Source organism: Amphibalanus amphitrite, unplaced genomic scaffold (assembly GCF_019059575.1).
Source record: "Amphibalanus amphitrite isolate SeventyFive unplaced genomic scaffold, NRLGWU_Aamphi_draft 000001F_arrow, whole genome shotgun sequence".
Lineage (NCBI taxonomy): Eukaryota > Metazoa > Arthropoda > Thecostraca > Balanomorpha > Balanidae > Amphibalanus > Amphibalanus amphitrite.
The window spans coordinates 2,161,806-2,178,728 of record NW_024881499.1 but is presented as its reverse complement, the minus strand read 5'-3'; the positions used below and the strand labels follow the sequence as shown (position 1 = coordinate 2,178,728).

At 46.2% G+C, this 16,923-nt stretch overlaps 1 protein-coding gene across 1 annotated transcript in view; it reads right to left on the bottom strand.

Moving 5' to 3' along the window:
• The window catches only part of LOC122388611, a 37,865-nt gene that overhangs the window by 4,245 nt on the left and 16,697 nt on the right, over nt 1-16,923 (bottom strand). Inside the window, exons 2-4 of the mRNA XM_043379852.1 lie at nt 7,957-8,338; nt 6,481-6,658; nt 6,174-6,299 (exon numbers count right to left, since the gene is read on the bottom strand). Of these exons, the coding sequence (XP_043235787.1) occupies nt 6,174-6,299; nt 6,481-6,658; nt 7,957-8,312 (660 nt within the window). The 5' untranslated portion in view covers nt 8,313-8,338. The remainder of the gene's footprint in view (nt 1-6,173; nt 6,300-6,480; nt 6,659-7,956; nt 8,339-16,923) is intronic.

Below are 16,923 nucleotides of genomic sequence, written 5' to 3'. Positions count from 1 at the left end.
AATTAATTAATCAGTTGACCTGCGTTGGCCTTGACTCGGTTCGGTCACGTGATAAGATGGCATCACCTGCCAGCTCAAGTCATGACGGAACCGGAAATTCCGATAAGCAAATAATGTTGCCACCAAAACCATGATGGGAATCTGATAGCCTGATGGACTATATAACAAATAAAGTGAGGGTCAGAAAAGTGTAACATCAGACACTCCGATAGCAGGTACGGATATTTCCGGACAAAACTTAAATATAGTTGGCACTTGGCAGCCTTGTTCGACTCCTAGGAGGATCGGATCTGTTACTCCCAGCTTCCGGCCGGCTCGTGGTAACCGCGCACGGCCAGCGCCGGCGACCTGAAGTAAAAACAAAAATGCCCCTCATTTTCGATGTAGCAGGCTGAAGCAGCTAAATTATACATTTTCTGAAAGGCAATTGATCGGTAAAGACCATATATTGATAAAAGAAGAGCGCGACCTAGCGGGACGTTTTATATCGGCATTCTAGAATGTTTATAAAAGTAAAATTAACTCACAATTTTAAAAACACCTACAAACTTAACATTTGAAGCGTATTTATATATTCCGTAATAAGTTTTTCTTTCCATCGTGAAGCCCATGGTCTAAACTATCAGGTTATACCCCGAAAATATTGATAAAGCCGTCTAATATATATTTTTTCTTACCTACATTAGCCGCTACTTTTCTCCGTACGAAAACGGGTCTACGATGCTTGTCACAGAACTTTGTATTTGGGCTGATGTGGCGCGGACGCTATACACCATGGACGAAATTATTTTGCAGATTCGTGGTCCATGGACATTTCTGAACTACGTGGAACAGCCTAACTCAGTTTGGGAAAGGGCGGCAAATCCACCAATGTCCGCTAATTCGGGCCGCGGTCCCATCGTGCAATGGTCTGTCTTTTCAAGTTCAACCCTCACTGTAAACATCCTGTTGAACACATTTAAAATGTTTGGTAGGTTAACCACTCAAAAACTGGTTGGTTCACATATGATTTAACCCTCGCCCGTATTGGCGTTTTGCCAGCGTCTAACGTATCGTGCGTTGATACTAACGTCACGATTTATATTTGACCTGAGGTCAAATCTAACAACAGCACTCGGAAAGGCCTCTGAAAGAGCTGTTGAATGAGCTGTTCTGCGGCGCTGTAGCTCTATTGGTTCCCGAGTTATGCGTTGGGTGTTAAGGAAAACCTTGAAATAGGCAACATTTTACCTATGATGACCTCTGGTGACGTGACCTTTGACCCAGGAGCCGAGTTAGACGGGAACGTGAAAACGCCTCCCCCCAGCACGACACGGAAAACTTAGGCCACCAGCACGGCGCAGGCTAAGTTCGACCCTCGATGTAAACAACACAGCACGATATTTGCTATCTGAATTACTGAGAAAACTGGTTAGCGCACATTGTATTGAAGATATTTATATTTTCCAAATGTGTTTTAACCTGCGCCCCGCTGGGGGTCCTGGATTTCCACGCCCTGCTTGGGGGGGGGGGGGGGTGTTTGAACACCCACTTCTAACTCGACTCCTGGGCCACGTAGCGATACGCGGAAGGCGGCGTTCGAAAGAGCACCAAAAATATTAACGAAATCACTTCGGTCACTTTTTTGGTCAGGCTAAAGGTCAGGTCGCCAGTGGTCAAAGGCAAAATTTCGCCGATTTTCAGGTCAAATGTCGATAGTTTCCAAGAAGCCAACGCATAACTCGGGAACCGATATAGCTACAGCGCCGCGGAAAAGCGACTTCGATAGCCCTATTAACGCCCTTTCTGAATAATTCTCTCAGATTTGACCTAGAGCCAACGGTTTTGCCTGCAGGGGGCAAAAACTGCCAAAATAACCAATTTTTTGGAAAGTTTTTCTGCAATAACTTTTGACTCAAGCCTTGCACGAGCTTACTTTTACCAACATGACCTGACCGGAAAGGGTCATGTTGCATATCAGTCGATCCGTATCGTCGAGCTGAGCACATCCAAGGCGTTTTCATCGCTCTAGCATGCCTCTATCAAAAGGTACCTATTCGCGAAAAACTGTTAGATACTATTCGTGACCTGAGATGACCTCAGGGGCATAAACATGGGTCTCGGATACTATTTTCATGTTCAATTTGTCTTAATTTCTTGTAATTCAGTGTTTGGGAGTGTTTATAATGGCTTTGGTCCAAAAGAGGCGCCTTTCAATTTTCTCCCATTGACTTATAATGGGGGGGGGGGGGTTGCAAAATTGATCTGACCTTCGGTCATCGAAATCAAAACTCTGAGATATGCACAGTTTATCTTAGTATAGTTTACAGCGCGGAGCGGCGCCGTTTTTGGCACACCTTATAATACATCAATTCTACACATGTTTTGAAAATTTAAGACCAAGGTCATTTAACCCTCGCCGGACCTATTGGTTTTCTACATACGCGCCGGCCGAGGGGGGGGGCGGGTACGACCCCCCCCCCTCGCCGTTTCGCCCCTGGTGGAGCTAGCGCGTCGCGGAAAAAACGAGCGTGTGCACCGTTACGAGACGCAGAGACTGGTACCCGATTTTAAGGTCCTAGGTCAACCGGTGACCTCTGAGGTCAGGTCAAGTGCCCCAGGGTACGGTTCAGTTTTTGGTGAATAACTTCGCAAAAAACGGCCGCAGAGCCGCGATTTTGGCAGCATCGTGTTCGCCTCGCTCAGGCGCGTCGAATGATATACATTTTGTCTGGGTCAGGTCAACTTGGGGTGTTGACCTCAGGTCAAGGTCAGGTCAGCACCCCCAGGTCACGAAGTTGGTCGAAAGAGGCCATGTCGCATATCATTCGATTCGGCAGGTCTTCCTGAGTCCATTGGTGGCTTTCTCGACTCGCTAGCTCAATTTGATCGGGAGTTATTGACGAAAAACTAATATGACCTTGATGACGTCATAAATGACGTCACGCAAGGTCAACATTGCAAAAGTGACGCATCTAACCTTGCAAGGAGTGCATCAAATCACGATTCTGTGTGCTTGAGATAGTTGGAGATCGTTCCCGGCGCCAGAATAGCAGTTTTCATTTTTCCCCATTGACTTATAATGGTGAGGTCACGAAAATGACCTGACCTCATATGACCTTTAGGAAAAATCCGAGATATACAAGTTGTGAGACTCATAATGGATACTAGATCCTGCAAGTTTCATTTCCCTGTGACATCTCCTCTGGCAGTGAGGGCGTTGCGAAGTTGCGACATCTGAAGACCGTGCAGAGGTTCACTTATGACGTCATAGGTCAGTGACCTGACCTGACCCAAAAATGCGGTTGGTGTCAAAAGATGCGGCTTGGATCCAAGGTCAGGTATGCCAAGTTTCAGCTCTCTATCGCCAGCGTGTTCGGAGCTATCGCGAAAAAACCCTATGGGGGGCGGCACCCGCCCCCCCCCCCCCTCGGCCGGCGAGGGTTAAGGTCAGGTCACCAGGTAACTTGAAGTGACCTCACCTCATAAAAAGCTTCAATGACCGCCATAGCTACACCAAGTGACCGATCGCTTCGAAAGTTTCAACGATTGCTAAGAGCAATAGTATGTACAAAATGTACATGCTATTGCAAAATGTACATAATTATAAGGTGTGCCAAAAACGGCGGCGCTCCGCGCTGCCGTTTTTTTTTAGATATTCGTGAAAAAACACAGGGGGGGTGTTCAAACACCCCTCCCCCAGCAGGGCGCGGGTTAAACACCGATGATGTACCGTTATGTTAAACGCCATGCGATTGACTAACCGGCGCCGGGCCGGTGCTCGGCGCCACCTGCACTGGGGGGGGGGGGGGGGTTGAACACTCCCCTTCTCACTCGGCTCCTGGGCCACGTAGTGACACGCCGTAGGCGGCGTTCGAAAGAGCGGCAGAAGTAATGAAGAAATTATATCGGCCACTTTTTAGGTCAGCTTAAAGGTCAGGTCAACAGAGGTCATCAAAGGTAAAATTTAGCCACTTTCCAGGTCAAACTTCGATAATTTCGACAAACCGGGGCGCATAGCTTAGGAACGGTTTAGCCTGCAGGGGCTAAAAACTGCCAGAATAGGTAGATGGTTTTTGCGGGAACTGTTTTTCTGCAATACCTTTTGACTCAAAAAATGCACGAGCTTACTTTCAGCAGCATCGTGTTCCTCTCGTCAAGGCGACGCATCGAAAGAACTATAAGTTGACCTCAAAAGTTCAACTTAAAAAATTTACTTTAGGTCAAGGTCATGACCTCAGGACAAGGTCATGACCTCAGGTCAATGTCATGACCTGACCAGAAAAGGTCATGCTGCATCAGTCGACCCGTATTGTCGAGCCAAACACATACGTATAAGGTTTTTCCATCGCTCTAGCATGTCTCTGTCAAAAGTTATTTGCGAAAAACTATAGGATACCATTCGTGACCTGAGATGACCTCAGGGACATTAAGAGAGGTCACGGGTACCATTTTCCGTTTCAGTTTGTCATGTCTACTTGTAATTCGATGTTTGAAAGCGATTAGAATGACGTTCGGCCAAAAGAGGCGCCTTTCAATTTTCTCCCATTGACTTATAATGGAGAGGTCGCAAAATTGACCTGACCTTAGGTCACCGATATCGAAGTTCCGAGAGATACATTTTGTGGATCATTATTATTATTATTGTTAACATTATGTGTATTGCGTATACTGTTGTTTTATCAGTTACTCAAAGTTTCAAGGTGATCAGTCACTCGGTGTAGCTGTGACAGGCATTGAAACTTTTTCATGTAGTAAGGTCACTTGACGTGATATGGTGACCTGACCTTGGATGACTTTGGTCTGAAGTTTTCACAGAAGGCGTAGAAAAGATGTATGACAAGGTGTGCAAAACACGGCGGCACTCTGAGCCGCCGTTTTTTAGATATTCGCGAGAAACCGGAGGGGTTGTTCAAACAGCCCCCCGCAGTGCGTGGGTAGGGGTGTGTGATCAAGGATGAGAGTGTTACATACCTAACCTATGCACGTTTGCCTCATTTACCTACATAAGCACACCCGCCAATATAATAGATTTCTCACGGTCTTGATGCCCGCTTCTCCTCGTCGCCTGCTCGGCACCGGTCCCCGCGGCACCCGCAGCGTCGATAGTCGGCCGGTGCAGCGTTCAGAGGTATCGTGCTCCCGCCTGCTCGGAACCATTCCCCTCGGCACCCTCCGACCGCCCGCAGCGTCGATAGCCGGCCGGTGCAGCGTCCAGAGGTATCGTGTTTCTAAGGGACTTAGTGGCATTCCACTCTATTTCCTGGTGGCTTCCAAAAACCACTGCCACAGCACCATTACCCCATCTGGTGGCTGACTTGTTAAATATCAATTCACCCGGCGTCAACCAGAGGCATTTTGTACCTTCCGATTTTAGACGATGTGATTTTGTATGATACGATCATCTCGTTTTGTAGGTTGCAGTTTTGTATGATACGCGTTTGTTTGATCTGCCATTGTACGTTCCAATTTTGTACGTTCTGATCATTGTTTGATTTGCCATTGTACGCTTTACCCATTGGACGGTAAACTTTTGTACGTTGGGATTTTGTACGCTGCGCTTTTGTACGTTTGGGCTGTCCCCTACCTGGCCTGTTTTGTAGGTTTTGCGCGTTGTATGTTACGATTTTGTATGTTTTGAGGATTGTACGCTGCGCTCTTGTATGCTTTGATAGCCACCCGACCACATCACTTATAAATGTCGGAGGGCTTATTGGAGGCTGACGTCGGTCCGTTTCATTACTATGAGTGCCTCTATGTATACATATGTAGGTACCCGATTGATTCAGAGCCGCCCGAGTCTCCTAGCGGCAAGCCTTTGACGCAAGTGCTGCCACGGTGCAGCGCCCCCTCCCTCCCCTCTTGGGCATAATCGGTTGGATGGCTGCAGGGCAGAACTGTGCTAAAAACGGAGCAATTGCGAAGGGCTGGAGATAACTATATACAGTTTATGATAAAACAGAATAATAATGTAGCTGAAGGAGGAAAAACGAAAGAAGACAAAAATAGTAAGAAGCAATATACTCAAGCATAAATTTCGAATGAAACAAACATAGCAAGGAATATAGCGAGCAAACGAAAAGAGCTAAGAAAAGAAACACAAATGAATAAATATATTTTTCGTCTTTTGAAACTCGCTGTCTCCCGATTCGCCAGCCTGTGTGTGACCTGCCGTGGGTCATCTGACGCCTGACCTGCGCCGGGGACAGCTCGATGCTGGCCACGGAGAGATCCGAGTCGCTGAGGTACGGGCCGGGCGACACGTTCATGCCGATGTTGAAGTCGCCGTGCTGCACCTCCTCGTCCTCGTGACTCATGTCCTGGTAAACGCAGGTGCGCTTGTGATATAACGCAGTTACATCGCTGTGTTTTTAAACGATCATATAGTTCACAACTGTTACATAAACCGAAAATTATAACGTTTATGAAAACACATTTATATCCTTAGCACACAGTGTTGCAGGTGCTAACCCAAATAAGGAGACTGTGTCGCTTACGCACCACATTTTGGTGGCTCTTCATGACCAGGAAGTCTTGTATGCCGAAGTCGTAAAAGTGGAACTGGCTGGGGTCCATGTTGCTGAAGTAGTCGCTGAGGTCGTTGCGGAACTGCCGGGTGCCCAGCATCATGTCCTCGGCCGAGCGGCACTCGGCGCGTCGGAAACCCACCTCGGGGGACCTGTGGGGAGTGGGGGGGGGGGGGTCGTCTCGGTCAGCCCACCTCGGGGGACCTGTGGGGAGTGGGGGAGGTCGTCTCGATCAGCCTACCTCGGGGGACCTGTGGGGGGGGGGGAGGTCAGCTCGATCTCATCCCATATCGGGGGACCTGCGGGGGTCGCCCCGACGAATAATGGTCAGCCTGACAGTGGTCGGATCTACCAGTCGGTCAGCCGGGCCCGGGCCCTCGGTCTCTTATCGCTGTTATTCCAAATGAGTGCAACATCTTACCTAACTTCTTCGAGATATTTACAGCAATGTTTAGGTAAAACATCGTGCGCCTTGTATGTAACGGCTTCGCATATGTCGTTGAGCATGTTTCCGAAGCTGAATATATGTACATTGTACATAAAGGTCACATCACTTCCTGGCGGTTTTGAGAGACAGACGCTGTCAATGTTCCAATAAGAACATATGTAAGTAAGTATATATGCTCAGTGCTCACCACCTGGCATTGCCGGGTGGTGAGACGAGCGATTTACCACGAACAATAACGGGCCAAGTCAAACACTAATCTATACCAATCGCTATGGCCGTGGTGGGCGATCGGCGGCTTTATTGGCCTCAGTGGAGGCAGCAGTGTTCCGGTGATCAGCGACCAATTGTAACGATCTGTCAACAGGAAGCACCAACTGACTATCAGCTGCCCAGCTTAGTGGAAACGTCATAGACCTATTGTGCATTTGCATAGAATAAATCTGATTGCGGAATACCTATCTAATGTCATAACACTTTTTTCTGTTACCATGAAACATGGCTGCCCAGATGGTTGGCGCCTGGCGGCGTCAGGCAAGCACTCCCACTCCGTTCGTCATCAGCTGGCTCCGAGAGTGAGAGGCCCTGTATCCAAAGGCTATGGTGTTGCTTCTGGTAGTGAATACGTGCTGGTCTTACTCATACAGGCAAGCGAAACCAGCTCATCGCTGTTTGCGCAACTATTGATAACGTTCAGTTTTCGTTGCCAACGAATTGATCCGTGTTATACATTCATTTACGTTTCTAACGGAAACGCTCTAACAACGGGAACTGTGCTCACTAATAGCATAAACGCCTCTGATTAACGGAACCGCTCACCGAACGTTCTATACTCGGACTTGTATGTATTATATCTTGCGTGTGTATAATCATATGAGTGGTAGTGGGAATACCGCAAGTTCAACACATTTCTACGTGAGTTAGCAGCAGAGCTCAGCTCCGATGGCGATTATGCTCGGAGCAGAGTGACCTGCAGCACTGACCGGGTCCGGCTGTCGGCCCTACCTGCTGGTCCTCCTGCTGCACGGCTGGCTGGGCGCCGACCTGGTCCGGCTGACCTCGGGCGCCGCCAGCGAGAGACCATCGGTCGGCGGCGGACCCTCCGGTGGCTGCTGGTCCTCCGTCGGTGGCTGACCCGCGGCGGGGGGCTGGTCAGCCGGGTCAGCCGGCTGCGAGACCCCCACCTCAGCCATCGGCGAATGGCGGCCCTCAGCCATCGGCGAGAGGCGGCCCTCGCTCAGCGCGCGGTCACTGCCGTCCGCCGACAGCACTGGCTCCGGAGACGCGGCTGCGTCGGTGTCCGTTTCCATGGTAACCAGCGGAACCAGAGAGGCCCCGACGGGCCGGTCGCCGTCCTCCATTACACTGATGGGCCGAGGGTATCGAGCTGAAATGTGATGACGGTAGGTTGATGCATGTGTGATTTAGAAATGTCATTCGAGTGCCATTTTCGTGATAACATCAACCATAGGCTTCTCTAATTATAGACTGTGCGCTGATCTGAGGAAATCAGCATTGGAGGCCCAAATTTCTGAAGCCGGCCCAAATTATTTAGAGAAGTATGTACAGGTCTCGCGGGTTTTAAGCGTAGGTTTTGCCTTTTCCGGCTATATCTTTTTCGTCTTCAGCTTTGTAGGCTTGAAGATGTGACCGATTTATTCGTATAACTCCCTTTCATGATCATGTAAAAAGGTTTGATCGTATGCCGGCTAGTTTCGGAGAAATTAAAAGAAAACCTCAAAATTCGCCGTTTGGGGCATTCTGACCGCGGCTTCCCTGCAGTCGCCTATGACTACAGTGGCGCCACCCGACGAGTAGGACGCTGAAACACCATGAATGAATCCAGCGCGTGGTGAACGGTGGATAGAGGCGGGACTCGGCAGAGGCTATCACTGCGGCCCGCACAGGGCGTCCTTGGACAGCGGGCGAGCCTTCGGGCGGTGAGGCCAGAGGTCACGACAGCCAGGCTCTGTTTGGCATGAAGGGAGGGGAGGCGCTCGCCTCAGCCAACTCAGCCGGTTTGGTGGTAGTGGTGGTGGTGTGGGGGGTGGGGGGCAGACGAGAGGGGCTAGAACAAACGGGATAAAATAGAATGGAAATGTCGTGCCATGGTCAAATTACAATATTGTTTACCTTATAAGCATTTATTAACATTACGAAAGAACCCACCATATTAAATTGAGAAGCATCAAGCATCCCTACCTACAGGAAATTTTATTTTTCGATGTTACCGTTTACTTTTAATGGAAACCCTACTTCTTATTAGGGGTGATAAAATGAGCCCCTCTCCTCAGTTTTTTTTTCTGAATAACTCGCGTAAATAGTGGCGGATAGCAGCGAAGCTTTCAGTGCCGTAAGTTATTTTTCTCACCATAAGTAAATAAATACCCATGCGGCCAGGAGTCAGGATAAGTTCAGGCCATCTGCAATTAAAAGTTTACACCTACCCTGAAAATTGCATGACCCTGACCAAAATGACCTTTGGTCTGTGACCAGTTTTGAGAGCCCATTACAGGCCAGAATGTGCATTCGGCGTGTCAGGTCTCATTAACCGTTCGTTTCTAGCCCTCGCACGACCAGGCCATTTCTCATAACACGAACGACCAGGGGGGGGGGGGGTTGTTACGACCCCCCCTGGCGTTTCGAAACGGAAGGTCGTAGAGCTTAGCGGAAAAAACCAACGGATTGCTCTCAACGAGATCTCGCGATTGGTGGTATATTTTTTGGTCCTAGGTCAACATTTGACCTACTTATGACCAGTCAAAGGTCAAATTTTCCGAAAAAATCAAACTTTTTTCAACTTTCCGCGGCGATTGCGGCAAAACGGTGGAAGATATCGACTTGAAACTTTCACTATCGTGTTCCTTGATCAATTCTCTATCGTTTGGTATGTATTTCGTTTCCCTAGCTCTAAAAATGGCGCGTTGGGAGCGCCGGAAGTCGGCAAGGTCACAGTCGGCGGCAGAAATTCGAAAAATCAAAATTTAAATTTTTGAAATCTGATTGTATTTTTGGATTTGGGAGGTCCATTTGCTCCCTATAGAAGCTAATATTGCTGCATATTCCCATTGAGGTGACAAGAATTAGCAAAATAGTGGTTCGGGCGCTTTTCAAAAATAGTACCGGACGCTGTTCCTTTTGTGACGTCATAACTCCGTGACCTGACCTGACCCGGTCAATTTTCTTGCACCACACGATAGCCAATGCTTGCCCCAACATGCATGGGAAGTTTCATCATGATCCATCAAACAATGTGGGTATCACCGGCAGAAAACCTAGGGATTCGGCGCACACGTTTGGTAACTGTCGGCCGGAGGCTGTACCTCTTATGACGTCATAACTCCGTGATCTGACATGACCCGATCAATTTTTTTTCGGCAAAAGATGCGCAAAGGTTGCCCCAGAGGGTATTGAAAATTTCAGCCCGCTACGACAAGCCGTTTAGCGTGCACTTTGAAAAAACCTCAGGGGGGGTTGATACAACCCCCCCCCCCTAGGCGTTCTAGGGCTAGACTTGTGATTAGAAACGTCCCAACATGTGAAATTGTGTTTGGTCCCTTGTATCTTATCTGGCCGGGACCAGCGCAGGAACTTGGCCGGTGCCTTCAGGGCTGCTTAACTACAAATTTGCCGATCTGCGGAGCGCATGGAGCCGATCTAGCCAGGTTGAAAACCACTAGGAATGACATTGCGGCACAGCTAATCTTCAAGGTTTCCGCGCCCCTAGCATATCTGCTGTTTAGCTGCCGGTTTCCGGTCACATGGCGAGGTCACTAGCAATGGAAATGGATTATGGAAACACGCTGAACAGGCTAGTGAGAAGGATTCACGTTCATATTAAATCTGTGCATTGTCGCTTAATAGTTTAATACCTATACCGACCATTTTCAAAAGAGGCTAATTTCTCTTGCTCTCTCTCTCTTGCTCTCTCTCTTGCTCTCTCTCTTGCTCTCTCTCTTGCTCTCTCTCTTGCTCTCTCTCTCTTGCTCTCTCTCTTGCTCTCTCTCTTGCTCTCTCTCTTGCTCTCTCTCTTGCTCTCTCTCTTGCTCTCTCTCTCTCTTGCTCTCTCTCTTGTTCTCTCTCTTGCTCTCTCTCTTGCTCTCTCTCTTGTTCTCTCTCTTGCTCTCTCTCTCTTGCTCTCTCTCTTGCTCTCTCTCTTGCTCTCTCTCTTGCTCTCTCTCTTGCTCTCTCTCTTGCTCTCTCTCTTGCTCTCTCTCTCTTGCTCTCTCTCTTGCTCTCTCTCTTGCTCTCTCTCTCTCTCTCTCTCTCTCACTCTCTCTCTCTCTCTCTCTCTCTCTCTCTCTCTCTCTCTCTCTCTCTCTCTCTCTCTCTCTCTCTCTCTCTCTCTCTCTCTCTCTCTCTCTCTCTCTCTCTCTCTCTCTCTCTTATACCGAAAGCTCCATAAAAGCTAACGACAAAAACTTCAAGACAGGTCTAGACCCTTCCGACTATTGAGTCATTAACCCTATTAGTGGCAGGGGGGGGTTGTTTTTATCCACCCCTCAGGTTTTTCGGGAATATCTCCGAAACCGCTGAAGCTACGATGCTGAAATTTTCTGACTTTTCCTAAAACTAAATTGGGCACATTCCCTGAAAATTTCAAGTTCATAACTTTACCAGGGGCGGCTCCAGAGCACTGGGAATTGGGGGTCCTATTCGTGAAGCGAGTCATTTGGGCGAAGATCACGATGCTGCACCAGTTTTACGAACAGTGAATGAAAGGTATCATGTGATAACATATACAAAGTTATTGTGCATCCTCTTTTGACACGTTTTTGCTATAATAGGCGGATCCAGGCGTCCAAAAAGGGGGGTTATTTTTTACCTCCCAACATAGGTGCCCTGACACCGCCTATGCATGACCAATACAATTTTAGTCGTTCTCTCATAAGAAAATTGTAACATAACAAAACCATTGCCACCCTTTTTAGAAACAGTACCAACAAAAACCTTATTTACTATACTTTTTGTGTACCCCCAATCTCAATGATCTGTATACGCCTATGATTTTTGAAAATGCATATTTTTAGGATCCATGTGAATTCCTGGTTCATTCTCTATCGATCGGCAAAAGTTGCGTTAAGATTGGTTCAGAAACCTGGCCGTGATAAACAGTCTAAAATGTATCTGCAATTTGCCCGTTTTTACCCCCCTCTACCCCCCTATTGACATTTTTTAATTTTATTTTTTTTTTAGAAATGTAGATCTCGTTGAGCCAAATCGAATGCCGTTTGAATTTTGAAAATCGGCCGGTTAGATCTCGAGATATCAAGGGGGGTCGTAAACAGCCCCCCCCCCCTGCCACTAATATGGGGTAGCCAGGAGCCTGCCACTAATAGGGTTAAACTGACTTGGAAGGTCAACGTATGACCTATGGTCAACGAATGACCTATGATCTATAAATTGGGTATCATCGGCTTCCTCTCGTCACGTGCAACATGCTCCTTCTTTTCAAGAAGCTCTACTTTGATCAAAAGCCGATCAACTGTGGGGTCTGATCCATCCCCGCACAAACGTTAGCGCCTGCGAAAACGCCGATATGGGTGCGAGTTATAGCATATTCTTATATAAACAATGATATGTTTTGCTTTTTTAGCGGCTCACTTCGATTTTGTTCTGAAAATAACGCAAAAAAAAATCAGCATACAGTGATGTTACTAAACTTTTACGCCTGGTTTCCTTTTAATGATACAGCAATTTCATTCATGCAACATATCTATTGGTCAGTTTTGTGAAAAAAAAAAATGTGGAAATATAGTGCAGCAGAAAACAAAACTTTGTTGTGAAACGACCTCCAGCCTCAGCAGGTCACGGTTTACCCGATCACCCCGTTGGGGGGGGGGGGCAATAAAGCCCCCCTGTGTATTTTCCTGAATAGCAAGAAAACGGCGGCGCGCAGCCCCGCCAAATTTTCAGTAGCTTGCCGGAAATCAATTTGACACATTCACACAAAATCTCAAGTCTTAGGTTACCTTAGGTGAGGAGTTATTGAGGTCAAACTGAGGTCATGTTCGAGCAAAAATGAGCAAAAAACATGAAATCTTGAAACGCTCATTAAAGCTACAATGAACAAGCAATTTCAAAGCTCTATCTTGTCGTGTAGAGGAAAGAAGGCGCTACAAAACTGCAATCTGGGATTTTCAAACCTTTGAGATTTTGACCCCACAAATAAAAAATTGTTCTGTTATAAAATAGCAAAAAAAAATCGAATTAAAAAAACGGAAAACATTTATAATAGTCCCTGCTTTCTTCGATCTACATCACAAATTGTAGATCGATACCTCCTTTTTTGGCCAAGTTTTAGCGAAAAAAAAAAAAAACGTTCAAAATTGATAACGTCAATTTTTAACTCAATTTTTAGCAATTCTAGACCACGTAGCGCAAAACAAAGACCAGTGGGGGATCCAGGTGGGGGGCAAAATGGGCATTTGCCCCCCCCCCCAAATGGCATAATTTTAACATTATGCCTATGGACGATGCATGGAAAGAATCGATAAATTGTTATGGTTTGCCCCCCCCCCCCCAAAAAAAAACTCGGAGCTAGATCCGCCTCTGACAAAGACCACCATTAGCCTTCCCGTGACGAGCTACATCGAATCGATGCCCATTTTATGCAAAAATATCAAATTAGAAATTTGACCAAATTTTACCTGACCTTTACCTGACCTTCACCAGAACATAACCTAAACTGCAGCCCCAAAGGCTGCCTGACCCACATAATCGCATTTGTCATGTAAAATGAACCAGAAAACATGCATCACATAATATGTAGTTATTTTCATATTGTGACCCTCAGTGACCTGACCTCTGTGACCTGACCTGGTATCAGTGACCCCAAATAGCAAAATACATGTGTTTGACGAACATTTCCCCATCAAAAATTGTCATTCATCAATTCCTTATCGATGAATGACATTATACATTTTACTTGATTTTACAACACATTTCTTGAAATGCCTGTAAACGGTGAAAATTCGACATTTGACCTGACCTGTGACGTCATCGGTTTGACTGAGGTCAATGAAACTGAGCCAAAGTGTATTTCCTCGTTGGGGCCATCCAACACCGTTTGCTGCTTGTCGCTATTTTGCGTGGTTCTCGAGATCTTAAGGGGGGGGGGCAAAATACTCCCCCCAATGGGACCGATACTTGGAAGACCCTAACGGGGCGCGGGTTAATGACAGAACTGGTCCCAAGAAATAACATTACAGTCGTCTCCCGGCCTCAATGGTAAGCGACTAAAACTTTGAACGACTACCTATGGATCGGCACGCTGCCGGCTCACTCCGCCCGCTGGCTACGGGTGGCCTTGACCGTTCAATGCCGATTGGCCAACGGCCGAGGTCGTGCGCTGGTCAGCACGCAGAGAGGACGGAACGCGGTACTGCACATTGTGAGTGACCTCTGACCTTTCCCCGTCCCCTGACCGCATGCCGTGTCGCCGGCCCAGACGATAGAAACCGGTTCTAGTCTCTACGCAGGCTGCCACTCTGACCCTTCCCTCCCCACTTTACTATGTGTCGTAGTACGCACTCGCGAGTAACTGGGCGGAGCAAATGGTCACCGATACAGAGGCGGAACTGGTTGCCCTCCCGCTCGCCGTGCGACCTACCGCTAAAACCCGCGAGACCTGTACATCAACCAATACAAATTTGACATGTGACATTTGAAGTCAAAAGGAATCTACGTTGTATTGCTAGATGAGTGATTAGTACTTAAAATAATTAATAGTTCCATGAATCCTTATGGCTGCACGTGAATTTCCTTATGCATCAATGTATTCACATTGTGCTCTATTGTAAGAATTAAACTGATGATTGTTCCCATTTTAAACTGCGTTTTTGTACTATTTCTGCTTTGTTGGCTGGCATTCGGTTTGAATTAGACTTACCTGTGTAATTAATCACGGCATCATTTATCAGTAAGCCTGTCATTATCGGCAAGGAGCCAAATTAAAAACGCAGGCGAGAGCGCAATGCCCAAGAAAAAGGCTAGTCGTTATTGGAAACGGGGCGTTACGTAAGCTGCATTGCGTCTGTCGTTCTCCAGAATAGTGTCAAGTATTAGCGCCAGCAAAAAAGATCACCAGTATAAGATACGGGACTCTAGATCAGGGTTGTATACCAATCAAGTCGATTGAATTGATTGATTTGATTCAACGCGTATTTTGAGTTGATTGGATTGAGTCGATTGACTTTTCGAGATGACTGGTTGACTGACTCGTTTGACTTTAGCGACTGGTTGACTGATTTGATTCCCGAAAATTAGAGTGACTCGTATGATTGAGTCGATTGAATGGAAAGTTGAAATAAGTTTTAGTTGACAAAAAATAATGACACCAATTGATGACATCAAAGATCACAAAACTACACTGAAAACTGCTTGTCATCACAACTGCAATATGGGGTAGATGGCCAAATAAAGAACAGGGCCTAAACATGAACAGCCAACTTTGACTTTCAACTGCAATAACTGCTCCAATCCTGTGATTGAACCTGGCCATGGATGAGATAATACCTGGCGATGCACCTACCTACCTTTCTGCACTCAGCAGGAAACTTTTTTTTAATCCAGATGATAAAGTGCAAGGCCCTATATACTAATAAAGTGTGATTAATTAATAATTCACACCTCCACATCTCCTCAGAAACAACCCACTGAACTCTATAAATATCTGAAACCCCTACAAAAATAACTGAAACAAAAGCGTCGTTTTCGTCTCGTTAATTACGTTTACGTAAATTAATAGCTAATTTGCTGCATTGTTTAATTTGCAGCAGAACGTTTGTTGATCCTTTTTTCCTGAGAGCCTAAGCATAACATATTTAATATATTTCATTTTCCTTAAAATATTTTACCGAATTTTATTAAGTGGTTTTATTTCAAATGAAATAATAATTAAAACGAAATTGGTGTTGTACAACCGATTTATTTTATGATGACCTACCATACAACATAATAATCAATGACGTCATCTTACCAAAAAATCAAAAGACGTAGAATAAGGATTTATAAAAGCTTAGCATACTTATCGGCAAAACGTTTTGTCCAACGTTTTCTTTGTTTTTTTTTTCGCAGTCGCACCGTGCCGTTTTCGCGTTTTAATTTGTACCTACTTCCTTTGTCTTTAACTTATCCTGTGGTTCCAGAGTCCCTGTCCTTTCCATTTCCTTTTAAATATATTTTTAATGCTCCTCCCTATCCCCCAGTCCTAACAGTTTCAAATTGTATTGCAATAAAATGTTTTGAATTCTTCACACATAACCTATCTACCTTCGTTGGTACTGTTGGTAGCCAGTGACACATCTAGGCAGGTAAGTAGGTACCTACCTGCTTTCCTGCTGTCTTCATAAAGCATACCTAATGAAGTTGTCAAATTTGTAGCACATTTTCAACACTTTCATATGGTGTCAGTGTGGCATGAAACCTAGCTAGGTTCATTATGTTCAGGCCCAGGGTTCAATTCAGAAGAGCTCCGCATAACTCACATAATGATAAGAGACAGACGGGGGCTTTACATGGGGTAGATGGCCTGATGACTTAGCTGGAATATGGCCAAAATTAAATTGACAACTTTTAGGTGAAAGGTGGTGATTTGGGTTAAGGGGCGTTTGTTGAAGTCAACTACTGGGTTATTTTGCACCCATTAAATGAAACTTCTGCTCCAATTCTACCCATTGAACCTCAATATCATGATCCACCTGTCCATCACTATGTATCCTTCCTTATTACATAGAAACTTTGAATGGCATGGCAATTTATAATTTTAAATGACAATATTTTTGTTTCTTCTGTAGGTAGGTAGGTAGGTAGGTAGGTAGGTACACCAGACTGCTATGGACACTTTTCCAAGTTGGTGGGGCAAAAAACCTAATGTATATCTTGGTTTGAGTCGTTTGATTGAGTTGATTGATTCCTTTCATTGTCGCGTTTGAGTCGATTGAATCAATTCCCGAAAACTGCTCTGACTTG